General features: G+C 39.3%; 1 protein-coding gene across 3 annotated transcripts in view; it reads left to right on the top strand.

Annotated features, from left to right (window-relative positions):
• MYO18B (myosin XVIIIB) overlaps positions 1–27,205 on the top strand; it is a 2,352,406-nt gene that overhangs the window by 438,944 nt on the left and 1,886,257 nt on the right. For all 3 annotated transcript variants that reach the window (XM_044068483.1, XM_044068482.1, XM_044068484.1), the window contains one exon: positions 13,695–13,837. In XM_044068483.1, coding sequence (XP_043924418.1) covers positions 13,695–13,837 — 143 coding nt within the window. The remainder of the gene's footprint in view (positions 1–13,694; positions 13,838–27,205) is intronic.

The following is a 27,205-nucleotide window of genomic DNA, read 5'->3' as shown; positions in this document are numbered from 1 at the left end:
TAAGCTAACCGAAATGTTAGTGGATTTAAAAATGCTAACGCGTAAAATGAATATTAAAATGTGGTTTGCTGAAAGTGTTAGTCAGAATGCCAACAATTTGAAAAAAACGAGTAAATTTAACCTCCCTGCTAATTGTATGGTAGCTTTGTTGGAGACGGCATATGAGTTAGATATAAGAGAACATATGAAGAAGAAAAAAAGTTTCAAGGACAACAAATGCATTAGTAATTTAACTAAATATGAAGAAAAGCTATTAGGGAATCTTATTAAAGATAGAGGAATTTGTTTAATGAAACCGGACAAAGGCAATGGCGTAGTGGTTAGGGATAAGAATGACTATATAGACCACATGCTTAATATGCTGGCAGAGGATACATATGAGGAAAGTACCCTAAATTAAATCTATGTGGCATATTCAAAAATTGATTTGTTGATTGATGATTTATTATTCCAAGGGCAAAAAAATGAAACAGATTATAATTATTTGAAAAATGACCATCCCATGATAAGTAATATATTTGGTATACCCAAATTACATAAGTTTAAACAATATTAAGTTTAGATCAATAGTGGATGGCAAAAGAAGTAAGACATGCTTTATTAGCAAATATCTAGACCACAGCTTACAAGGGGGGGTGACCAAATTTGAATACATAACTAAAGATTCTTGGCATTTTTTACGCAAGTTAAATGAAGTTAGTATCAAGGAAAATACCATTCTTATTGCTATAGATGTATGTAATTTATTTTCAGTTATTCCAAATGAGGTAGGATTGGAATGGTTGGAAAATCAGTTAGTTAAAACTCGCATGTTTGACCAGGATCGTATTAATGTATTGGTGACACTTATGGATACTGTGTTAAAAAATAACTTCATGTGTTTTGAAGGTCATTTTTATAAGCAAGTCACAGGGGTAGCAATGGGGGCTGCGTGTGCCCCATTATATGCCAACTATGTAATGTCTTTCTGGGAGCAGGAATATGTTTTTTCTAGTGAATACAATAGGTATATTCAACAATATACACACTTTTTGGATGATATTTTTATAGTTTGGGAAGGTAGCCTTGACAGCTTAAAAGCATTTGTGCAGTATATTAACAATACTGTGGGGTTTCTTAAATTTATCCATGAATTCAGTAGTGTGGAATTGTCTTATTTTGATGTCAACCTGAAGGTTGACAAAGAAAAAAGTTGTTTGTCATCCAGGATTTATAGGAAGGCTACTTTTTCTAATTCCTATCTTAATTATCAAAGCTGGCAACCTAGCATCAGAAAAAAGCAATTGTTAAAGGTCAAATGGTTAGGGCTGCCAGAATGGTAAATGAACATCAGGAATTCATCAAAGAGCTGGAATTTATAATGAATATGTTCATTAGAAGAGGGTATCCAGTAGCATTATGTGAGTCCATCAAAGATGAAGTTGTTCATAAAAGAAGTAATGGTATTTATGAAGCCATTCTAAAAATAAACTCAAAAGGAATTACGAGAGGTAACTTGCAACTAAGTAGTAAAGGAAATGGTAGGAAAGAGAAAAATGAGCAATTATACTTTATAACCACATATAATTATGATACGGAATACATTGTTAACATTATTCAGAAGAATTGGGGATTATTAAAGTTGGATAGTAATGTGGGTATGAAAATGAGGATGGTTCCTAAAAATGTATTTAGAAAAGATAAATCATTTAAGAATTTGTTGGAGATGGGAGCCCAGTGTAACAGTGTCAACACTAGTAGATAAAAGGGTAATTTTAAATGTGGAAGATGTAGTTTATGTAAGTATATTTTAATTACTGGTGGTAAAATTGTTGTAACATAAGTGCCTATCAACATTAGAGGACATTTTAATTGTTACAGTAAAAATGTGGTATATTTAGCAAAATGTGGTCAATGTTCAGCATTTTATATTGGAAAAACATGTAGAAGTTTAAGGGAAATAATAAATGAACATGTTTTAGATATTAGACACATGAAAACTACTAATGCATTGGTTAGACACATTGGGCAGCATCCAGGACATAATTTCAACTTTTGTGTTATACAGCAGATTATTAAAGATAATCAAGGTGGCATCCTCGATGTGCACCTGGATATCTGTGAAATGAAGTGGCAGTTGAGGTTAGATGTCACAACTTTTCCTGGTATCAACGACAGTATAAGCATAGTTCCCATTTTAAAGTTAAAACATATTTTAGGTTAACATGATGATTAGGTTTTAATTCATGCTACGTTGATATATACAACTAAGGTCTTGTAATAATATATTCACTATGATTATAATGGTGGCGGTATTAAGTATTGTATAGACGTATGTATACATTTTTGAAGCATTTTATAGGGAATGTTTTTTTTAATTTAACAAAAGTTTGATATGCATTGAATTGTATGGAATAATTGTGTTTATGCAGCTTATTTATTCAATTAATTAATCAACTGAGTTAATTGGGAGAGGGTGTGTATATAAGGGAGTGTGGTATATGAAAGCAATTGTTCTGAAGAAGTCTTTGTAATAGAGACGAAACCTAGGTCAACATTGTTCGTTCAATAAAGTGGTATATCAGTGCTAACTAGTGTTCCAGTTGTTGGAGTTGATCTATTCTCCTAGTCTGTGGTAGCTGTTTGTATTTTCCAGTTTGGAGTTTAACCTTGACTGTGTGCTGATAAACATGGGGAAGTGATGTGCCCTCACTCATTAGATCTGACCATAAGGTGATATTGCTTGAAATAAAAATTAAATCCACGGACCTAGCAAAACCAAAACCCTTTAGGAACTATTCCAAACTAACCTCTCTCTACTAAAGTGACATCTTGGCTAAATTCCAAGCACCATCAACCCCCCTAAAAAACATAACATATGCTGAGCTATTTAAAAAAAAATCCCTGTATAGCGATATTGGTAGGTCTATAGAGTGATATGTGCCCACTTGTAAAGACAAGCCACCCTCGTGTAATCACAATGTCAATCAGTTATATAACAAAAGAAAAAAATCTTGGCCAAGCATAGGAGGAACAAAGCCCAACATACTAAAAAAACCCTGAACAATCTAAACAGGCAGCTTCTTCTTCTTTTTTCGGCTAGGGGTCGCCACAGCAGATCAACTGTTTCCATTTCTTCCATTTCTTCCTGTCCTCTGCATCTTGCTCTGTCACACCAAGATGCAATTTTGAGGATTCTGCACTGTCATCTTTTCCAGTCCTGGCACCAGTTTGTCTACCAGCATTGGGTACTTTTTTATCCTGGGTCTTGTGTACCCAGCTATCTTTTTTAATTGTTAATGTACTTCTGTCCATGATATATGCTATATAAATACAGTCTATATATCAGTGTCATCTTGTTGAGATTTGTGAAAAACAGGGTCCACCGTGTGAAGGTACTCACCAAGACTTGAGGATGAGTTCAGTTTCAACAATACTACTCTCCCTTGCTTGCTCAATTATCATCTCTCCATTCGGACCCCTGCAATTAAATTATTCCAGGGATAAAAATTCAAAGCAGGATATTCCAGGTTGACTATCTGTCACCACTGTTATTCTGTCTTGCCCTTAACCCATTAAGCTGTCTACTTAACAGCTTAGGCCATGGCTATAATTTGGCTCCTAGAAATCAACACAATGTAAAGATTTCTCATCTTCTCTTTATCAATGATTTAAAACTGTATAGCTAATCAGATGAGGACCTGAAAGCACAACTGCAAGTTGTCAAAACATTTTCAGATGATATAAGAATGTCATTTGGTCTCTGTGAATGTGCAAAAGCAACCTTTAAAGCAGGAAAACTGCAGTGCCAAGAAAATATCAGTTTGAGACAAGAATGTGATATAAAAGAACTTGCTCAAGAGGGAGTGTATAAATATTTGGGAATTGATGAAGGATCAGCAATAAAACATGAGCAAATGCAAATAAAACTTAGTAAAAAATACTTTAGAAGACTTAAATTAATCCTGAAAACAGCACTGACATCTAGGAACCAAATCAAAGCTATAAACCAGTTTGCTCTTCCTGTCCTAACTTACAGTTTTGGAGTGATACACTGGCCTCAAAATGTGTTGGATAAATTAGATATTAAAACAAGAAGGATGCTTCATGCTCACCAAATGATTTATAAAAATCAGTGCATACCAAGATTATATATTTCCCATTCTGAAGGAGGGATGGGCCACCTTGAAATTGATTAAATGTATAGACCTGCAATCGTGGAACTCTACACATATCTGCTGACCTCACAAGACCCAAACATAGTAAAAGCTTTGAAACATGAGGAGAATAAATCCAAGATGACTTCTCTGCTTAATTTAGCAGAAGCATATCAGGGTTAAGCAGGAGTAGAAATCAACCCAGGTGTAGATAAAAATCAGTCAGCAACTGAATGTGCCAAAAAACAAAAGAAAGAATATAAGGTGAAGGACCAGGTGAGAAGGCAAGAAATGTGGAAAATGCATAAATATAGTTGCAAGTATAGAAAACTTCTGGAAGAACCTCATATTGATCAGGAATGAATGCAGGAATGGTTAAGGAGAGGCAAATTGAAACCAAGAGATGAAAGGTTAATATTGGCTGCCCAAGATAGTGGTCTACGTACACACTGGTTTACACAGTCCATTAAACATGTGGGAGAAACAGCCAAATGTAGGTTTTGTAAAACCAAATTGGAAACAGTAGCACACTTCGTTGCTAGTTGTGACATATTAATGGCATAAAGACTGTATGTATGTATTTGGGTCACCAAAGCAATGGATGAAGACAAGACTGTGTACACAGCTTACCTTGACCTAGCTAAGGCTTTTGACATAATATATCACTTGGACATTATAGACAAGCTCATTAAATTAGATAAAGACTCTTTTCTCACCTGCAGAATAGCCAACTTGACTCACTGATAGGACCTAAGAGGTCAAAACAGGCAAGGCCACCTCCACCAAGAGGCCAGTCACTAGCAGAGACCTTCAGGGTTCAGTACTGGGCCTGCTCCTTTTTGGAATCTGTTTCACTGAAGGGGAAGAAAACACTGGAAGTTTATGTCTGACTAGGTTTGCAGTTGATTTCAAGCTGGGGTATCATTGACTCCCCTGCAGACACTAGTATTCTTCAACAAGACCTATTTCTGACTAATAAATGGTGGCAAAGCCATGGTTTTAAAATCATTGCTAAGAAATGCATAATTCTATCTTTTGAGAATTCAACCATGCTGGTAAATTTCCATGTTGATAACAAGCCCATAAGAGTCAACCCAGTGGTTAAGGATCTAGGTACACAAGTAAACAGTAGCCTTACCTTCAGCCACCACATGGTGACAATGATGAGGAAATACGTTTATATTGTAAAAACCTATAAGTAAGGGCATTTAATCCAGGTCCAAAGAGGTCATTATCCCATTGTCCTCTGCCCTTATCAGACCAATAGTAGAGTACAATGCTCCCTTCTTTATGTACCTGACCAGGCATATGCAGCCACTAGACTGACCTCAGGGTTTCCTTACAAAAAAAATACAAAGCATAACAAACCTGCCTCACTCAGAGTGCCTTAAACCCCATTCCTTCTACTCAGTCCCTTATAGGCTGCTGAGAGGTGATCTATGTCTGGTTTACATGGCATCCACAAACCCTACATTTATGAGACTCCTGCATATTTGTAAGTCAAACAGTGCCAGAAATACAAGGTTTAAGGACCTGAATTTTGTCTGTGACTTAAACAGTACATGATGGGGATGCAGATATGTGTTCCATTGAGTGCCCGTCCTATGAAACAGGCTTCCCATCCACGTGAGGTTGAGTTTGTCTATTATCCAATTTAAGCACAACCTAGACCAGTGAATAGAGAATAGAAAATTGAAAATTTATACCAGGCCTGGCACCCATGTCCCTTATGGACAGAGGTAGCTTATACATGCCTGGCCTCAATGTCTTATTTGGATACAGGACATCATTATTTTTTCCGGAAAACCTGGCTAGGCTTAGAAAGACCCCTGGGTCATAAACCTAGTAACAATCTGTGAATTTATGTGGATGGGGTAAAGGGCATTGTTTGACACATGGTCTATAATCTATTAACATAGAGGGAATGGCTTATACTGCATATCTAATTCAGTTTTTAAATCATTCAATATGCTACAATATGAATCACACAGTAGCTGCTGATGCATCTGTAGGGTCAACTAGTAAGTCTAATTTGTAAACCCACCTTGCTCTTAAGGACGCATTAATCAAACGTCAACACACTTAGCTGAATAAAAACAAAAATTAAGAAACAAAATAAAATTAAGTTAAAGCCAATGCTTAAGCAAACAAACTCATTCTTTTTTATGATTAAATTACTTTGTTTACTGTTTGGTGATGTGAGCTAAGCTCAAAGTACAAAAATGTTGCCATTGCTCAAATGATCATTTTTCTTGTTCATCTATGCCACTTAAGGCTTTTCAGTTTTATATTTTACATATTTCTGTTTTCTGTTTCTAGTCTCTAGGGAAAAAAAGCTCATAACATGCTAGTTTACATCAATAACTCTCTGTTTCAATATTTACAACAGTGCAATTGAAACATGCAACATTCTTCATTCCTTTAGACTAAACACGTTCTGTGCTATTGTCCTCTTTGCATTGCTTTGCTGTATTTGTAGCTTCCCGAATGGTATCTGCTGCCCTACCTAAGAAATAGTCTGATGCCGATGGCAGTCCTGAAAGCTGCAGTGGAACTCTTCAGTTGTCATCCTTCTTATTCAAGCAAAGGCAGTCAGTTTACGTCTCCATACAGCAACACCTAGTAGCAGTAACATGACTAACATGCCCAACTAAAGCTGTCTTTTCTCTTCCCATTTTTCTGCACATAGAAATTCTACTGTAGGAGCATATGTTTTACAGAGCATGCACTTGCCCCTTCTTCAGTCAGTAACTTAAAACCCTTTTGTAACTTCTGTCTTACCTGGTATCTAACCAGTATCTGTGTACATCAATCAACTTGTCCATGGATAATTTATACAGAAACCCTATATATCTTCACCAGGTATGGCCCATAAACTGTGTATGTTGTGCATTGTCTTTCTTGCCTTTTTTTACATTCTTGATCCTTGACAGGTAGCATTTCTAAAACAGGTTTTCTCAACAGTAACAAGACCAAATTCATTCAGCAATCTAAAAACTCCATACCACGCTGCACTCTGAAAACTCTGCATTATGTAGCATACCTAAAACTCAAAAACTCCCATCAGCCTTCATTATCAGAGCACCTGAAGTTACGTTCCATCCTTCCATAGAAAAAAAATACCTGTGCTGAACTACGTACTCCATCTGTGTTGCACAGATGCACTTATCACCGTTCAATTTTCAGTGCAATACCATTAATCCAGACCCTTAAGAGAGACAATTGTGACCTGTATGTATCCTGTCTGACATGTTATACATGTGATCTCTAAACTGTCCAAATGGGCCTTGGGGTTAGTTTTGCTGATAGACATGATTTCATAGGGATTTTAAAATAGGGAAAGGATAAGTCTGAAATGAGAATGGAACTTTGCATTGGGTGTTTTAAAAGTGCAGGTTAATTTTGTTAATAAGTATACTTTTAATGATATTTTAAATTGAGGTTGAGATATTTCTGTTATCTGTTGCAAGAGGGTTCCATAGTTTAGTACTTTACACAAAGCACAGACAATCGCTGTAATGATATTTAGATTTCTGAATTAGCACTAACTGTTGGTTCTACGAACACAACTGGCTGGTGGTTGGGCAATAGAGAATGTAGTGAGCAGCCTTAATGCAAAGGTAGGCTATTAGATCAGGTAACTCTAAGCCAGTTAAGGAAATGCAGTGCGAGACAAATTATGTGTTTTGTTAATTGATTACTTTCAAACTCTACAATTTTATTACAAGATTGCTCCCATTTGGGCACTTGGGAGGAAATTGGTAAGGCATATAGGAGGCTAGGGAACAGATATGCCTAAGTAGTGGTCTAATCTGTTTGACCTGAGAGAAATGGTCTGACTTTATTAAGAAGTTCTACCTTATGGGCATTTTTCTTTTTTGAAACTGCATATTAGAGATGCTGAGTAAATAGAATTATCGACTGATAATATATTTAAGTCATTGCAGTTTGATTGCTGGATTGTGGGTGAAAATATAATTAGTTTAGTTTTATTTGGATTTAGCAAGGTCAACTCTAAGTACTGCTGTTTAGAAACTTGAACTGTGAACAAACATGCTTTGTACTTCAGTTCTCCTTGGTAACTGTTTATGCTGTGCAATAATATACATTTTCTTCAGCCTGCATTCTGATAATTAATGTTACAACATCTTCTACAGAATTAAATTTTGCCTACCTCGTCTGGGCTTCCTTCCTGTTATCCTCACACTAACACCTATGAGAGCTTATTTGTTTTGATTGTTTGATATCCCTATCCTCCTTCCACTTATTTACCCATGATTCTGTGCAGTGGCTCTTCTTTCCTCTGTATAGGCCCATGATGCCCTTATCTGTTTTGTCTTTAACCTTTTTTACTACACTGCTATAGTAGATTCTCTTGCTCTTAAGCCAGACTTTTTCCTTAATTATATGGTTATGTGATCCTTAGGTCTTTGCATTTATGTACAGTGTTATATCATTACTGTTAGGTTTATTTTTTGCATGTAATATATTTAGAGTATCTGAATAATTCCACCTCTACCTTTAGATAAGTCAATATGTATGTCCTCCTTTTTGAAAACTTTTGTTTGCCATTGCTCCCGTTTGGTTGCTAAGTTGGTTGCTAAGTATATTAATGTTTGCATGCCTGTTTTTGTTTCTAATTTTGCATTACTAAAATAATAACTTTTGGCCAAAATATCTCTTACTTCAATTGTAGTTCATATAAATGTGGAGAGTCAGAATTAATAATTATGCTTCTGATTGGGCACAGATGACCAGAAAAGTTCCACAAGGATTAGTCCTCGGGCCCATGTTTTTCTAATATAGCTATTTCCTTGATACCTAAATCTTCCTCCATATGAATGGTCAAATATGCTGATGGTATCAAATTGGAATGCCTTATGACAACACCAAATGATGCTGACAAATTGAATCAGTCTAGTTGCTTTATGGTTAAAACAAAACAAGGTTAATATTACCAGCATAAATGTGGTGTTCTACAATTTGGTAAACCCAGTGTCGCTGTTAATGTGAAATTAGGATCTACTGATTTACTGAATTTGTCAGAGTGCAAGGAGTTAGGTATTTGGATTTTTAATAATCTTAAATTTAGACTCCATGCTCAGGACCATGATGCTTTGCCAGAGATGGCCTGTACTTCTCGCTCTTGGGATTTCGGATACTGACTAAGGCTCTTGCCACTCCTATAGTGCCTTTTTTTAGGCAAGGTTCAAATGACAAATTCACCACTGTAACAGGTACAAGCAAGCAAAATCTGAGGGTAATGCACTCACTCGAGGCACTCCTTAAAATGGAGAACATCGACATCTGTGCAGTGATAGAGACCTGTTTCAAGGCTCCAGAGAGCACCCCTGCATTACCAGGCTATATTCATACCACACCTTTCGGCCACCTAACCTGGACCGAAACACTAAAGGCAGAGGTGTGTCCATATTCATTAAGGATATCCACACCTCTAGGCTAGTTGCACAGCATAATGCATCCAAGATTATCCAAGTGCAACTAACTCTGGAAAAGACCGCAAGCCAAATTGTAGCTTGCTACAGATTCCCCACCATGCCCCAGGATTCCCACTCCTCATTCCTTGATACACTGGAAAATATTAGGGTGCAACCTAACACCCTAATAATGAGTGATTTCAACTACCCCACCATTAACTGGGAAAATTACTCATGTACCAACTCTTTTGCTCAATGTTTTCTGGAATTCATAAATTCCAATGCCTTGGATCCACACCCCCACCAGGGGCAGCAATATCCTAGACCTGGTCATTACCAACATGGGCGACCGGTGTTCCACACCAGAGGACAATTCCTTGTTGGTCAGATCTGACCACAAGCTAATCACACTAGACATCAACATCCCACCCCCACCCCCCATTAGGGAAACCACTGTAAAAAATTTCTTCAAAGCCAAATTCACGCTTCTTAAGACAGAAGTGGCAAGCTTCATGACACCCATGCAGATGGACAGTAGAGTTATAACTGCTGAATCCTACACAAATGCACTTTATAAGCACTTACACGAGTGCATGGATCATGCTATCCCTAATAGAATGAAGATGCTATCCTCCAAAAAAAGGAAACCAATCTGGTGGTCCCCTGCCATAAACAAACTCTACAACAGAAGATAGAAACTGCTGCAAAAAAAGGGTAAAATCCCATGATTGGAAAAACTCCCTGGTCAGCCTCAGTAAGAAGCTGAGATCCCTCATAAAATCCTCAAAAGCTAGTTACGAAAACAAAATTGCCACTGTTTCTAAAAACAACCACAAAGCATTCTATAGCTATGTCAAGAATCTCAATGGCAACACTCAGATCTGCCCTGAGTTACAGCACAATGACACTAAATATACAGAACCAACTGATATTGCCAACATCCTGGCAGATAGGTTCAGTGCTAACTTTGCCCCTGTCTCACCCCTAAAGGGCCCATCCCTATACCGAAAGAATGCAAAGTTCCTGTAATCACAGCTGCACAAGTAAAAAACACACTCTCCAAAGCCAAGAACACAGCATCCATGGGACCTGACAACATCCCAGGCTGCGTTCTACATGAACTACAGAAGGAACTGGCACCCCACCTTAGTACCATGTTCTATCATAGCCTCATCTCAGGATTTGTGCCCACTGAATGGCGCACAGCGACGGTTATCCTACTCCACAAAGGGGGATCCATCACGGACCCTGGGAACTACCGTCCCATTAGCCTGATAAGCCTGGTCTGCAAGGCCATGGAATGTATCATCATGGAACTTGTAAACAAAGACACTGGTAATCTCCAAACTCTAGACCCCACCCAGTTCATGTTTGTAAAAGGCAGATCGTGTCTCCTAAACCTGAAAGACTTCTTTGAAGCAGTCACCAAAGCTGTAGATGAGGATATGGTGGTTCACATAGCCTATCTAGATCTCGCCAAGGCTTTTGACACCATCCCCCCACTCTGGAATTATAGATAAACTCACTAAACTAGGTATAAATCCCTATGTCACAAGATGGGTTGCCAACTGGCTCACTGACAGAACCCACACTGTGAAAATAGCACACTCTAAATCCAACTACAGACCAATGACAAATGGAGTATCACATGGTTCAGTCCTGGGTCCTCTCCTGTTTGGTATCTACTTCTATGAAGTACAGGCTAACACAGATGGTCTCTAGCTAATGAAGCTTGCAGATGACTGCAAACTAGAAGCCATAATCGAAACACCTAACGATGTGGACATCCTACAAAAGGGCCTCACTGAGACAGATGCCTGGTGTCATAGCCATGGCCTCAAGCTCAATGCCAAAAAGTGCATTGTCATCCCTTTTGGTAAAAACTCTGTACCCATGAACTACCACATAGGTGGTAGTCCACTTAATGCTGAAAGTGTGATAAGCAGACCTTGGGACACAGGTGAACAGTAGTCTCTCCTTTGATAATCACATCACCACAGTAGTCAGGAAATCCTTCTACATGGCACACCTCATTACAAAAGGTTTCTCATCCAGGAAAAAAAGAGGTAATTGTTCCCCTCTACTTATCACTCATTAGACCCATTATAGACTATAATGCCCCTTTTGGTATGTACCTCACAAGACATCTACAACAACTGGAAAGGCTACAGAAATACCTCACAAAGAGGATTACTGGCCTCAAACAGATGCCCTACGCAGACGTTTCAAAAAACTCCGGCTTTACTCCATCACATATCACCTACTCAGAGGCGATCTCAGCCTAACACACAAAGCTATGTCAAACTCAGAGCTGTTGGACATGCTCCACTTAAAGAAATCCAAATCCCTCCGAGCTACATACTCTAGGGACCTAAACCTTGTCACCACAATAAACAGAACATGCTGGAGGGATAAATTCCTGTCCCAGAGACTTCCCCTACTCTGGAACAAACTACCTATATCAAACAAAGCTTGTCATTTGCACTCTTCAAGAAAAATCTTGATGATTGGATGAGAAATAAGAACCCCCCCCCCGGGATCACTTCTGTGGCTCTGCTCAACAGGAGCACAGGAAAATAATTTTCTTGGGTGACGAAAGCCAGGGTACCTTTTTGGCTAGGCTTATATAGGCCCTAGGACCAATAGCCTAATACCTACCTATGAATCTATGAACTTATGAATATAAAAACTAAGTCAATTAAAGTATTTAGATTAATTTTTAAGAATTGTTTCAAGTCACATGGATTAGCAAGAAAATTGCTAAAAGCATATGTTCGCCATGTCATTAAATATAATATCTAGTTTTGTATATATCGTGGAGGAGACTCATTACCACTTGAAGGAATCCACCAGACATTTACAAAGAGAATTTTGGAGATCAAGAACCTTGCATATCACTCTGTATTAGAACACCTTGATCTCTTTTCCATCAGTTATAGGTACTCGCATGACAAGCTGTGCTTAGTATATTGGGCTTTATTGTATGAAGAACTTTGCTTGCTGTTAAGTATGAAACTAATGGAGTCATGTCAAAACCAACTGTTCTTTTAAAATTGTAAATGTAGAATTGTAATCAGATTTGAATTTCTATTACATCCAATGGCATGTTTGTGGAATAGGCTTCTCTTGTTTATTCACCAATATGGATCATTACAATTATTTAAAAAAATCACTTTGATATTTGGGTCGGTTCTAAAGCCTTCAGATTTGTAGTGGAGTCTGAGTTTTAATTAGCTTTTGCCCTAATGCAGTTTTACTTGCACAACTGAACTATTTGCATTCCAGTTTTGCTACATGCTCTGACATACATGGCAGATGTCAGCTACTAGTCAACTGCTTTGCTTAGTTTTATTTTACACTTTTTTGTATTAAAAGCAAAGCAAGTATGTCATCATTGTGCACATAAGTTTATAGGTTTAGTTGTCAAAGGGATTAAAGTATCAATATGTGACATTCCTTACATATTAATACCATCCGCAAATCATGTCTGTGCTTTAACATCAGCAGTAAATTGGCTATTGTTCCTCTAGATGAATTGCACTTCGCATGAGCTTAGGTATATATTTGACAACTGGCAACAATTTTTGTGTAATGTGTTGTATGCTGTATTATCCTAGATTTATCATTTTCTAACCTTCTTGTCATATAAGTTGTTTTCAGGCTACTGTTCAAGGTCAGATAAAATAAAAAAGAGACCTTATTGCATTTCAGCACATTAGCTGTTTTAAATGCTTACATTCCATTACCTGCCCTTTTCTGTCAGAATTTCATACATAGAGGAGTCAGGTAGAGGTCTAGGCCAACATGTACTTCTCTTTCAGTAAGGTATGACCAATGATAACAGTTGTTACTATTGAGTAATACATTGATTAAATGCTGTCCTACAACTGGGCATCTAGTAATGTTTAGGACGGACGGGCCTAGAGGAAAGATGTTTTGAGCTGAGCGCAAAGGTATGGTCCATGATTCTAATGAAATCAGATTCAATATATTTCCTATACTCTGTACTTTGCTTTGGTACTCTGTGTTGTTATAGCAATGGATATTATCATGAAATGTATGCATTATACTGTATGTGTTATTGATTTGCTTTCTTCACGATTTACTCTTTTTTTTGCAGGTGAGAAGATTCAAGCAATGTTTACTGTCTTAAAGGCATTTGGTGGTGTAACTACCAATCACAGCACTAATTCTACTCGCTTCTCGATGATCATGGCCCTCGACTTTAGTCAGGCAGGCCGCGTTGCAGCCGCTCATCTTCAGGTAAGAACAGGAGCTGCAGCTGTAACTCCTGTATTATTTTTATAACCTTTCCTCATTTATGATGATTTGAGATGTTGTAGTTATTACAGAAATGTAAACACATCACTCTGACTTGCTATGGATTGTGAAGCGAAGTTTACAAAGAGGGGACAAAAGTAAATCCACTGGTCATGAGTCGTTTGAATAGCATTAGATCCTAGTTCTGCATGGCAACCCTTTCTTGTGTAGAAATTGTATAGGTTCAGATTATACAAACTAAATTGCTCTGTAAATATAGCTATTAAAATGTATAAATAAACAAACAATCATTTTCTTTGACTGTTATAGGATTATTCATACATAATTTAAACAATTACAATAACCCCCAATATTATATAAGTTTATGCCTAGTTTGTATAAACACGTGAACCATTAGTAATTCAGTAATTAGAAAACAGCAAGAATCTTCCTGTTGTAGTTTTACCACAGAAACTGTCTTTACTCTCAAAATGTGATATTGAGTGACATATGTCAGGGTAAAAAATTATAAAATAAATAATTTGGCACTAAAATTGTTACTTTTTGTTGTTGTGTCTTTCGGCTTTTCCCGGTTAGGGGTCGCCACAGCGGAACTCCGGTCCGCTAATGATTGACAGTTGATTTTTACGTGCTGAGTTGCCAGCCCTAACGCACAACCTTCATGTCTCCACGCAGAAGACGCTCTAGCTGAGAGTCGAACTGTACAGCGTCTTACTGTAAAGCGACAGCGCTTTACTATAGGACAAAATATGATTAAACCTGGTTTGTTTATAACGCATACCCCATCACCAATGAAGACACAAATGAATCCATTGCCACCAGTTTACTGCATTTACAAACTGAAGCTATACAACAAATAAACTTGCAAATAATAAGCAAAATAAAATAAACAAATGTGAACAGTTACTTGGCAGTGTAGCAAACATGCACCAGCTAGACCAGATACTACAACCAGCATTAAAAACGTTCCATTCACTATAACTTAAACAGACCACAGTCTCTGGAGCAGCGCAGCACTCCTCGGTCCAACTTAGATATTAAAACAAATGAAAGAGGAAAGGATAATAGAAGAGGGGGTTCATGAAACTAAAGAATGCCTCTTACTACCCCAGCAAACACCCAAACAGCAATCTAAACCATAATTCAAAAAGAAAGGGTGCTAATGCCAAAGAGACCAGACTACCCCTAGCCCAAACTGTAAATGACCTGTCATTCTCATTTTGCCCTCTGACCTCATTTCCTCCACTTCTACTCCTCCTCCCCATAGCTTAGATAACAAAATGCTTGCAATACCTAACTCATTAACTTATGGGGGAAAACAGACAGGCATATATGGAGAATACATTTGCCTGGCAACCTTATTTTTAGGCTCATGAAAAGTTGTTATGTGATATGTGTTATTATTTACTAGTACAGAATGAGAACATCGGATGAATATACTAGGAGTTTTTGAATCCTAAATCCATTATGCTTGATTTTCTTGCAACCATTTTTTTCTTTTAAGATATACTAGCTAAAGAAATGGTCAGCTGTCTCATGGATCTTTGCTCACACAATGTCCCGGAGCTATTAGGAATATCTACTTTGATAGGTGAAAAACAAAGTCAGACCTGCTGGTGGTAGCCGTGATATAAAATGTTGGTTTTAATAATATAACACCTATAGACATTTCCATCTTGCTTGGCTCAAATCTTCTGAAATACTTTCAAAGTGTACCTACAGGAATATCATGGAAACATCTCTCAAACTAATAACAATAATACTTATTTCAGAATTATTTTAAAAGATGATTTGAAAATTTCAGGGAAAACTATTTCAGCAGTTAGAACCATATATATGGGTATTCTTATCCAGCTTTTTTTCCTATATCAGTATGGATGCTTCCATTAAGTATGACTTACCTTGAGCCTTCACTTGTCTCAGGATTAATGGCAAAGATCTTTGACTCAGACCGTTAAAGCTTAGATCAGCATAGGGCTCACATTAGACCAAATAGCAATTAAAATATCCTTCACCTGGTATGCAGTTGTGTGCCACACAAAGATTTTTAGGAAATATATGATATATCTGACTGAATTATGAACTTTCTTGAAAAGTCAAATACACTACAGGTACGCACCTGTTATAAAAGGCAATGATATAACTAGAATTTTAAATGGTGGAGGATGAACAATAGCCTTGCTGCTGAAATTCCAGACTCTTGAAGGTATACCATTAAGCAAGGTATTTATTCAGATGTACTATTGCTTTTTGGGAGGAAGAATTTTGTCAGTTACTATAAGATATTCATAAAATACCTAGGTAGACGTACTCCCCTGGAGAGCTGGATTGCTAGAGTACAGGGAGGTGGAATGATGATACCAGATAACTTTTTCCTTGCAAATCTTGTCCTAATTGGAGACTGACTGCTTATTTTGCAATGTTTGCTAAATGTGGGGAGCCATGCTGTTTTGGAGCTTCAGCTAAATTCTCGTAAAAGCATTTTTAATTAACATTTTTAAAACAGCTGCCACCCTACTGAATCCAACTGTCAGCATCCCTTGCCAAATTTTAAGATATCATTTATAACAAAAGGCCATCTATTTCATGAGTAATCTGAATAACACCTGTTTGTTCACTGATTTTCCTGCTTATTCTTGGCAAGTGACTCAAAAAATGATGTTTTCTAAAATGGTTTACCTTATTAAATGAACATCTGAATGTTCAGTGTCAAATGACAATGGAAATCATCAAAAGTATAGTTAAGCATATCTAGACAATGCTAACACATTTCTGTGAAATTAGACAAAAAGTACCCTGCCACGTAAGCATTACTTACAACTTTTAGCACTGAGATTGGTGTGTCTTGAAAAACAGCATTATGCACCTTAAAATACATATGCGTTCCTGTCTTTTTTTCTGAGATGTAACTATTGCAGCCACAGCAAAAGCATAATTAATTTGTCAAAAGAAGTCAGCTTACTATAAATGCATCATGAAGGAAATAATTGCACAGAAAGTTTTGGAGAAACATTTTTTCTCTGTCTTAATTATCTGGATCCTGAAGGAAAATAATCCATAGTATGACAACTCACCTTCCATTTCTGTTTTTTTTTTTTTGCCTGCTTTAACAAGGCAGGTTTTTAACAGACATATTCAGGATTTTCATAAATAACACTTTGGGTGAAACTGAAATTTCATTTCTCACACTATGCATAACTTTGCAGAAAATCAAATAATACTGTAATGACATTGAGGCCAGCATGTCTAAAGTCATTCTGGAAGGTTTTGACAGCCATTGAGACAGAAACTTTCAAAAGAAATGTCAGACAGATGTCAGATATATAGGTTCAAATGGAGGCAGAGTTTTACAGTGAAGTTGCACCAATATAAACATCCTAAAAAGTGTACCATATAGTTTCTCAAAACTGAAGACTAAGGTTAGAATTCAGAAAGGTTGCTGCAAGGTTGGATTCTCTTAGCTTCCATTGCTTGTGTGTGTGATTCTGACAAGTTACTTAACTAGACACTGCTCCTGGGCTAAGAGTGAAAAAGATCTGTGGAGACAAGTGCTGTATCCAGAAAACATACAAATAAATTCAAGGAATGACCTATGCTAATTAGCCATGTGCATCCCCCCTGGAAACGTCTGCGGTAAGGCCTAGGTTGTGTAAGTTAACTTAGCAAGCCATGTTAATGAACACAGTCAAAAGGCTGCTCTTCTTTTATTACTTTCACCCATTGAAAGTAATGAGTATATCTTCACTCATTACTTTCAATGGGTGAGATTACATCAAAGGTAAATGCTGGAGAATTTAGAGGATAGATACTGGTGGGGATGAGTGTTTTCATGTGTGTGTGTGTGTGTGTGTGTGTGTGTGTGTGTGTGTGTGTGTGTGTGTGTGTGTGTGTGTGTGTGTGTGTGTGTGTTTGCACATATGCACATGTGTGTTCATGCATGCACATGTACAATATAGTGTGTGTGAGCTGTATGTTAATATTGACCACCCACAGCTCTGACTGAGAGAAATAGCCAGTGTGGCCGGTACATACTGCATATGGAGGGCTGGTACTGCATGCACATACTTTTCTTACTGTATCTGTATGATTCCATTCCAAGACAAATCAAGCATTAGTCACTTCTGAATCCTGACTTGTGCAGGTCATTGGCTGCAGTAACACTGCAGGATGGTAGGACAAAAACAGAGACAATTATGTGTCAGCATGCTCTACCCAAACAGTTGGTTGATAGTTACTGTTGTTTTTTTGTTTTTGATCATCATTCTCTTCTTAAGACAAAAAAAAAAAAAAGTAGCATAACAAATCATGTTAATTTTTGACAAATGCCTCTTGCTAGCTTGAAACCTTGAATAATTGCAAAATTTCTTATTCCAATAAAATGCATTGCATTCAGTATCTTTGGGTCCAATTCCAAAAGACTTGTCGGCGTAAGTGACATACTTTGGAGTAAGTATAAACTGGATTCCACCAAGGGACTTGATTCCAAATGAATTGTTCTAAGAGTAAGTGACTTAGTCTGAGAGCAAGTGTTTTGGAACTTGACCCTATAAGTTGCTTGTGAAGTTCATGGAGAAGTCCTGAGTTTTATTCCATTACCCTTCATTTGCCTACTTTGTGATTCTAAGATAGTCACATATGTAGACAGTGCTCCATAGTCTCCACTGAAATTAGGACCTATCTCAGTTTCTCACTCCAGTTGAAAGTACTATAAAATGAATCTGATATTTATTCCTTATTTCCTCTTTATTTCACATTGTTTTCTTGAAATAATCATTTCATCCATTCCCGTGCCAGAAAAAAAGAATAATTACAAGAGGACAGATAGAAAACTATAGACAGCAGGATGGAGCAGAGTTTATATTAGCTTCATGGATATACAACTAGATATAGATGTCCGTATTTTAAAAGAAATGGCTCTCTGAGGCCAGTTTGACTTGCAGAAAATATTGAAAATCAATGTTATGTATATATTATCCAACAAATGTGTATATTTTAGGCCTGTTTTTTTTTTTTTATGCAGGTGCATTATCTCTCTTCTCTTCCAGTAAGATGGCTTTCCCAGTATGTCTTATTTTTGTAACCCCATGGCCACAATTTCATGGACCAGTGACAAGAAGATTGTTGGAGTAAAACTACTGAGTTCCCAGAAAGCAAAGTCTTTCTCACTATTGTAAAAAAAGATTTGAAAAACTGTGCCCTCAGACAGTCTTAGTACTGTGAATTTAGGCTCAAGTAAGTTACCACTTGGTCACCTTTTTGCCAGGTTATCACTTCATAGTAGGATGTTAGCCTTAGAGCAGTTCCTGAATATAGGTTCATAGGCTCATAGGTAGGTACTAGGCTATCGGCTCTAGGGCCTATACAAGCCTAGCCATAGCAATTCCCTGGCTATTGCTTCCCACAAATATTTACTTTCCTGGACCCCTGTCTAGCAGGGCTACTGATGTGATCCCCAGGGTAAATTTCCTATCTCCCAACCAATTGTCAAGGTTCATCTTGAAGAGGGCCATTTAGGCACTCTGCGTGACATGTATGGGCAGCCTGTTCCAGAGTATGGGGAGTCTCTGGGTCAGGAATTTATCCCTCCAACATGTTTTATTCATCGTGATGACAAGGTTAATATCCCTAGAGCATGTGGCTCAGAGGGATTGGGATTTCTTTAAATGTAGCATGTCCAGCAACTCTGGGTTTGACATGGCCTTGTATGTTAGGTAGAGATCGCCTCTGAGTAGGCAATATGCGACAGTATACCTGGAGTTTCTTCAGACAGTTAGCATAAGGCATCTGCTTTAGGCCTGTGATTCCTTTTGTGAGGTATTTCTGTGGCCTTTCTAGTTGTTGCAGATGTCTTGTGAGGTACATACCAAATGGGGCATTGTATTCTACAATGGGTCTAATGAGGGATGAGTACAGGGGGACAGTGACCTCCTTTTTTCTGGATGAAAAGCCCTTAGTGATGTGGTGTGCCAAATAGAAGGATTTTGTAACTGTTGTGGCTATGTGGTTATCAAAGGTGGGACCACTGTCCACCTGTGTCCCTACGTCTGTTATCACACTTCCGGTGTTTAGTGTACTGCCACCTATGCGGTAGTTCACAGGTACTTGGTTTTTCCAAAAGGGGGCAACTATACATTTTTTGGCATTTAGCTTGAGCCCATGGCTCTGGCACCAGGCATCTGTTTCGATAAGGCCCTTTTGTAGTATATCCACATCATTTGGGGATTTAATAATGGCTCCCAGCTTGCGGTCATCTGCGAACTTTGTAAGCAAGAGTCCCCTAGTGTTGGCCTGTACTTCAGAGAAGTAGATGCCAAGCAAGAGTGGTCCCAGGACAGAACCCTGCAGTACACCACTTGTCTGGAGCTGGATTTGGAGTCACCTACTTTTACAGTGTGTGTTCTGTCAGTAAGCCAGTTTGCAACCCATCGAGTGAGGTAGGGATTAATGCCCAGCTTAGTAAGTTTATCTATGATTCCAGAGTGAGGGATAGTGTTGAAAGCCTTGGCGAGGTCCAAGTAGGCTGTGTGAACCACCTTACCCTCGTCCATGGCTCTGGAGACTGATTCGAAGAAGTCAATCAGGTTCAGGAGGCAAGATCGTCTCTTCATGACCCTAGACTGGGTGGGGTCCAGTGTTTGAAGGTTGCCAATGTCTTTGTTTATAAGTTCCATGGCCTTGCAGATCAGGCTCGTCAGACTGATGGGATGGTAGTTCCTGGGATCCAAAGTGAATCCCCCCTTGTGGAGTGGGATGACTATAGCTGTGTGCCACTCTGTGGGTACGAAGCCTGAGGTGAGGCTATGATTAAACATGACACATAGGTGAGGTGCCAGTTCATTTTGTAGCTCATGCAGTATACAGCCCGGGATGTTGTCTGGTCCTATAGATGCTGTATTCTTGGCTTTGGAGAGTGTGGTTTTTACCTGAGTGGCTGTGATTATCAGAATTTGGCATTCTTTTGGCATTGAGATGGGCCCTTTAGGGGGTGAGAGGGGGCGAAGTTGGCACTGAATCTATCTGCCAGGATATTGGCAATATCCTTGGGATCAGTATATCTAGTGCCATTCTGCTGCATCTCAGAGCAGATCTGAGTATTGCCATTTAGACTATTGATATAGTTATAGAATGCCTTGTGGTTGCCTTTGGAATCTTTGGCAATTTTGTTTTCGTAACTAGCTTTAGAAGATTTTATGAGGGATGTCATCTTTCTACTGAGGCTGGTGAGGGAGTTTTTTTGAATCCTGGATTCTTCCTCTTTTCTGCAACAGTTTCTTTCTTCTGTGTACAGCTTGTTTATGGCAGAGGACCACTAGATTGGCTTCCTTTTTTTAGAGGGCAGAGTCTTGGTTCTATTTGGGATGGCTCAGTCTATGCACAAGTGAATTTGCTTGTACAGCACCTTAGTGTAGGATTCAGCAGTTGAACTTCCAGTTCCCATCTGCATAGGTGACATGAAGTTTGTTACTTCTGACTTGAGAAACATGAAGTTGTCTTTGGAGAAGTTTTTTACAGAGGTTTCTTTAAAGGGGGTGGCATGTTGATGTCAAGAGTGATTAGCTTATGGCCTGATCTGACCAACAAGGGGGTGACCAATGATGTAAAGCATCATTCTCCCATGTTAGTAATGACCAGGTCTAGTGTATTGGTACCCTGGTGGGACTATGAATTAGTTGTTCTAGGGCATTGGAATTTATGAATTCCAAGAACCGTTGAGCAAAGGTGTTGGTACAGGAGTAGTTTTCCCAGTTAATGGCAGGGTAGTTGGAATCACCCAGTATTAGGGTATTTAGTTGTATCTTAATATTTTCCAGTATGTTTAGAAAGGTGCAGTGAGAATCTTGGGGCATGGTGGGGGATCTGTAGCAAGCTACAATTTGTATTGCAGTCTTATCTAGTGTTAGTTGCACCTGGAAAAGTTCAGATGCATTGTGTTGGGAAACCAGCCTGGAGGTGTGAATATCCTTGGTGATTATGGACACTCCTCCACCTTTAGTCTTTAGGTCCTGGTTTGGTGGCTGAAAAGTGTAGTATGAGTTGTAGCCTGGTATTGCAGGGGGTGCTCTCTAGAGCTTTGAACCAGGTCTCAGTTACTGCACAGATATCAATGTTCTCCATTTTTAGGAGAGCCTCGAGAGAGGGCATCTTGAGGTTTAGACTTCTAGCATTGAGTAGCATTACCTTCAGATTTTGCTTGCTTGTACCTGTTATGGTGGTAGTTTTGTCCTTTGAACCTTGCCTAAAAAAGGCACTATAGGGGTGGCAAGAGCCTTATTCTAGGGTTAGCTGTGGTTCCAGGTTTTAATTTTACTTCAAAGGAGACCATTTTGTGGTTTGACCTTACCAGAGAAGACATTAACCTAGGGGAACAGATCCAATATGGTTGCACCTCTGGTTGCTGTACTGACAATCTGGTCCAGGGGGTTTATGCTTACAAAATCCAGGAATGTGCTTGTACATTTGCTGTTGAATATGATTTCAGGGTAATAGTAGGGTAATTAAAGTCGTCCATGAAGATGGTATTGGGTTGGATGGTGAGCATTTCCAGTAAGTTTAAATACATGTTAGGAATTTCCTGGGTCATAAATGGGGACCTATAGCTTACAAGGAAGTGGTATTGGATTTTTCCTATGGTGATTTGAACGTGGAGAAGCTCAAGTGATTGTCTTATTTGACCAGCCTTAATGTATATTTATTTTTGATGTAAATTGAGACACATCCACCTTTAGTCCCTTTCTGTGTAGTAGAAGGTCTAAATGTATGGAAGGCATTATAGCTTGGCATTGTTGATGTGCTCACCATGGCCTTAAACCATGTTTCAATGACTGCACAGATATCAGCATTCTGTAAGGAGCTTGTAGGCTCCTAGCGTTGAGCAGCAACACCTTTTGATTTTCTTGGTTTTGATTTGTTATGTTGGAAGTACTTTCAGTTTGGAATTTCCTAAAAAAAGGCACTATGGGGGAGGAAAATATTTCAGCTAATATTTGAAAGCCTGGAGGGGAGAGATGCAGACCATCCCTGGCAAAGCAGCATGATCTGTTGACCATCTCCTTCCTTGCTGACAAATATTTCACCCCTTAGAATGTCACAAGAAACTAACCCAGTTAGTAAAGTCAGTCATCTTTTGTTCCCATTACGACATCATCCCTGGAGAAGGCAAAATGCTGCTCAGTGCTGGGCTCATACCAGCCTGAGACGCATATTCTGAGTGCTCCATGATGTCTTTCTTCATATAGTCTAGGGAGGTATGTCTCACGTCATTTACACCCATGTGGACTATAACTGAGTCATACTGGTACTTATAGTCCAGTGACCTGAGTGCATGTGTAATGTGGCAGATCTTGGCCTCTGATAAGCAGCTGACCATGACTTTCTCCTTACTCAGCCTGCTGAGAGGGACATCACTGTGTCTCATATTTGAGTCTGCAATGACCAGAATGTTGGATTGTGCGGTGACTTGCCTTATGGGATTGGAATTAGATGCTCCATGAGATGTGGCTGTATATGTTGATGTGGGTGCTATTTTGAAAGAATACATTTCTGTGGTAGCCTTCATAGTTGACATGCAGAAGTATGCAGTCATGTGTAGAAGACGTAATGAGCCTTGCAGTACTGTGGTTCATAGATTCACAGTTTCATAGATATATACTAGAATCGTGACCACCTTTATAAGCCTAGCCATGCAACCCAATCCAGTTGTGTCCCTATGTATCATGGGCATTTATTAGGAGGTGGTATGTTAGGAAGTTTCAAAAGGTTATGTAGGGGGTGGTATGTTAGTTTGGGCATTACTGTATGCCTTGGTCTAGCAAAGACATGGGGCCAGACCAAAAAAAAAAATTTTCTAGGCTTGTTTCCTGCCTTTCCTATAAGTTGTCTAGTCCAGATACAGATTTGCTGTATCCAGAACTGTTTGTAAGCTTCTGAGCCACCAAGCCTTTCGGTGTTGGTGGGAAGCCTTCTAGCTTAAGTTTGTTTCTTAGAACTAGCCAGTTTTCTAGTTTCAGCACTCAAATCTATTATTTTGAGCTCAGCACTTGTTCAAAACTCATTGTAGGCACTAAATAAGCTACAAATTACTACAGCACTCAACTTTCCTCACTTGTCTAGAGGAAAACAGTTTTTAGTACTTAATAAATAAGCACCTATCCAGGCATGTCTAAGGGTCAGCTCCTGATGTTTTCTCCTGTCTACCTGATGAATCTTGGCATCCTGGGGCAATGCAGCAATTGCCTCGTGTACACAGACAACCCTCTCCTCCTACCACCCAACACTACAACCTGTGAGAGATGCACTTATATAACCAAACTGGAAGCAAAGCTCTCTTCACCCAAGACTGGACTAGACAGTCAAGAGGAGAAGGTAAACACTTGCACCACACCACACTCATCACATAGTCCCAAAAAACCTACACCACCAAAACACACACATAGAAACACAAAACACACACCTACATTCATGGAGGCTCTCAAAACAAATATACCCAAGCAACAGGGACCTCCAAAGCAGAAACGTAAGCAACCTCCACCCCCCCAACACAACCCAAATGACACATAGCCCACAAACTCAGTGTGCCACTCAACCACAGCCCATAAGGCATAACAACGTACCTAACACTCTAGTCATAGGTGACTCTATAGTCAGGCACACTGATGTTCCACTCACCAGGCTAAACAAGGAGAAAGTCACTGTCAGCTGTCTGTCAGGTGCCAGGATCTGCCACATAATGCATGCACTCAGGTCACTCCACAGCAAGTACAGATATGACTCTGTCATTGTCCATGTTGGTGTGAATGACCTGAGACGTACCTCCCTGGACTACATGAAAAGAGACATGGAGGAGCTTTCTGATCTTGTAGCCCAGGCAGGTATGACTCTAGCCCTGAGTAGCATCCTGCCATCACCCAGAATGATACCACAGTACAAGAACAAAATGATTGACTTCAACAATTGGCTAAGCTTCTGGTGTCATTCTATGGGGATCCAATATCTGTCTGCCTGGGATGACATGATTGACAAACCACAATGCTTTGCCAGAGATGGCCTGCACCTGTCGCCCTTGGGATTCCGGATACAGGCTAAGGCTCTTGCCACCACTATAGTGCCTTTTTTAGGCAAGATTCAAATGACAAATTCACCACGGTAACAGGTACAAGCAAGCAAAATCTGAGGGAAATGCTACTCAATGCTAAAAGTCTAAACCTCAAAATACACTCACTCGAGGCACTCCTTAAAATGGAGAACATCGACATCTGTGCAGTGACAGAAACCTGGTTCAAGGCTCCAGAGAGCACCCCTGCATTACCAGGCTATAATTCATACCACACCTTTTGGCCACCTAACTTGGACCGAAGCACTAAAGGTGGAGGCGTGTCAGTATTCATTAAGGATATCCACACCTCCAAGCTAGTTGCTCAGCATAATGCATCTGAGATTATCCAAGTGCAACTAACTCTGGGCAAGACCGCAATGCAAATTGTAGCTTGCTACAGATCCCCCACCATGCCCCAGGATTCCCACTCCTCATTTCTTGATACACTGGAAAATATTAGGGTACAACCTAACACCCTAATAATGAGTGATTTCAACTACCCCACCATTAACTGGGAAAACTACTCATATACCAACTCTTGTGCTCAACGTTTTTTGGAATTCATAAATTCTAATTCCTTGGATCAACTTATCCATACCCCCACCAGGGGCAGCAGTATCCTAGACCTGGTCATTACTAACATGGGCAACCGGTGTTCCACACCAGAGGTCAATTCCTTGTTGGTCAGATCCGACCACAAGCAAATCACGCTAGACATCCACATCCCAGCCCCACCCCCCATTAGGGAAACCACCGTAAAAAATTTCTCCAAAGCCAACTTCATGCTTCTTAAGACAGAAGTGGCAAACTTCCCGACACCCATGCTGATGGACAGTAGAGATACGACTGCTGAATACTACACAATTGCACTTTAAAAGCACTTACACGAGTGCATGGATCATGCAATCCCTAACAGAACCAAGATGCTATCCTGCAAAAAAAGGAAGCCAATCTGGTGGTCCCCTGCTATAAACAAACTCTACAACAGAAGAAAGAAACTGTTGCAAAAAATAGTAAAATCCCATGATTGGAGGAACTCCATGGTCAGCCTCAGTAAGAATCTGAGATCCCTCATAAAATCCTCCAAAGCTAGTTACGAAAACAAAATTGCCACTGATTCTAAAGACAATCACAAAGCATTCTATAGCTATGTCAAGAATCTCAATGGCAACAATCAGATCTGCTCTAAGTTACAGCACAATGGCACTAAATATACAGAACCAACTGGTATTGCCAACATCCTGGTAGATAGGTTCAGTGCTAACTTTACCCCTCTCTCATCCCCTAAAGGGCCCATCTCTATACCAGAAGAATGCAAAGTACCTGTAATCACGGCTGCACAGGTAAAAAACACACTCTCCAAAGCCAAGAACACAGCATCCTTGGGACCTGACAACATCCCAGGCTGCGTTCTACATGAACTACAGAACAAACTGGCACCCCACCTAAATACCATGTTCAGTCATAGCTTCACCTCAGGCTTTGTGCCCACTGAATGGTGCACAGCAACGGTTATCCCACTCCACAAAGGGGGAGCCACCACGGACCCTGGCAACTACTGCCCCATTAGCCTGACGAGCCTGGTCTGCAAGGCTATGGAGCGTATCATCATGGAACTTATAAACAATGACATTGGTAATCTCCAAACTCTGGACCCAACCCAATTCGGGTTTGTAAAAGGCAGATCATGTCCCTAAACCTGATAGACTTCTTTGAAGCGGTCACCAAAGCTGTAGATGAGGGTAAGGTGGTACATACAGCGTATCTAGATCTCGTCAAGGCTTTCAACACCATCCCCCACTCTGGAATTATAGACAAACTCGCTAAAGTAGGTATAAATGCCTATGTCACAAGATGGGTTGCCAACTGGCTCACTGACCGAACCCACTCTGTGAAAGTAGCAGACTCTAAATCCAACTTCAGACCAGTGACAAGTGGAGTACCACAGGGTTCAGTCCTAGGTCCTCTCCTGTTTGGTATCTACTTCTCTGAAGTACAGGCTAACACAGAAGGTCTTTGGCTAACAAAGTTCACAGATGACTGCAAACTAGGAGCCATAATTAAATCTCCTAACGATGTGGACATCCTACAAAAGGGCCTCACTGAGACAGATGCCTGGTGTCAAAAACATGGCCTCAAGCTCAATGGCAAAAAGTGCATTGTCATCCCTTTTGGTAAAAACTCTGTACCCATGAACTACCACATAGGCGGCAGTCTACTTAACACTGAAAGTGTGATAGGATACCTTGGGACACAGG

This window comes from Protopterus annectens, chromosome 4.part0, assembly GCF_019279795.1.
Source record: "Protopterus annectens isolate FY-2018-M chromosome 4.part0, PAN1.0, whole genome shotgun sequence".
NCBI classification, from domain to species: domain Eukaryota; kingdom Metazoa; phylum Chordata; order Ceratodontiformes; family Protopteridae; genus Protopterus; species Protopterus annectens.
This window is presented reverse-complemented; position numbering and strand designations above follow the sequence as displayed.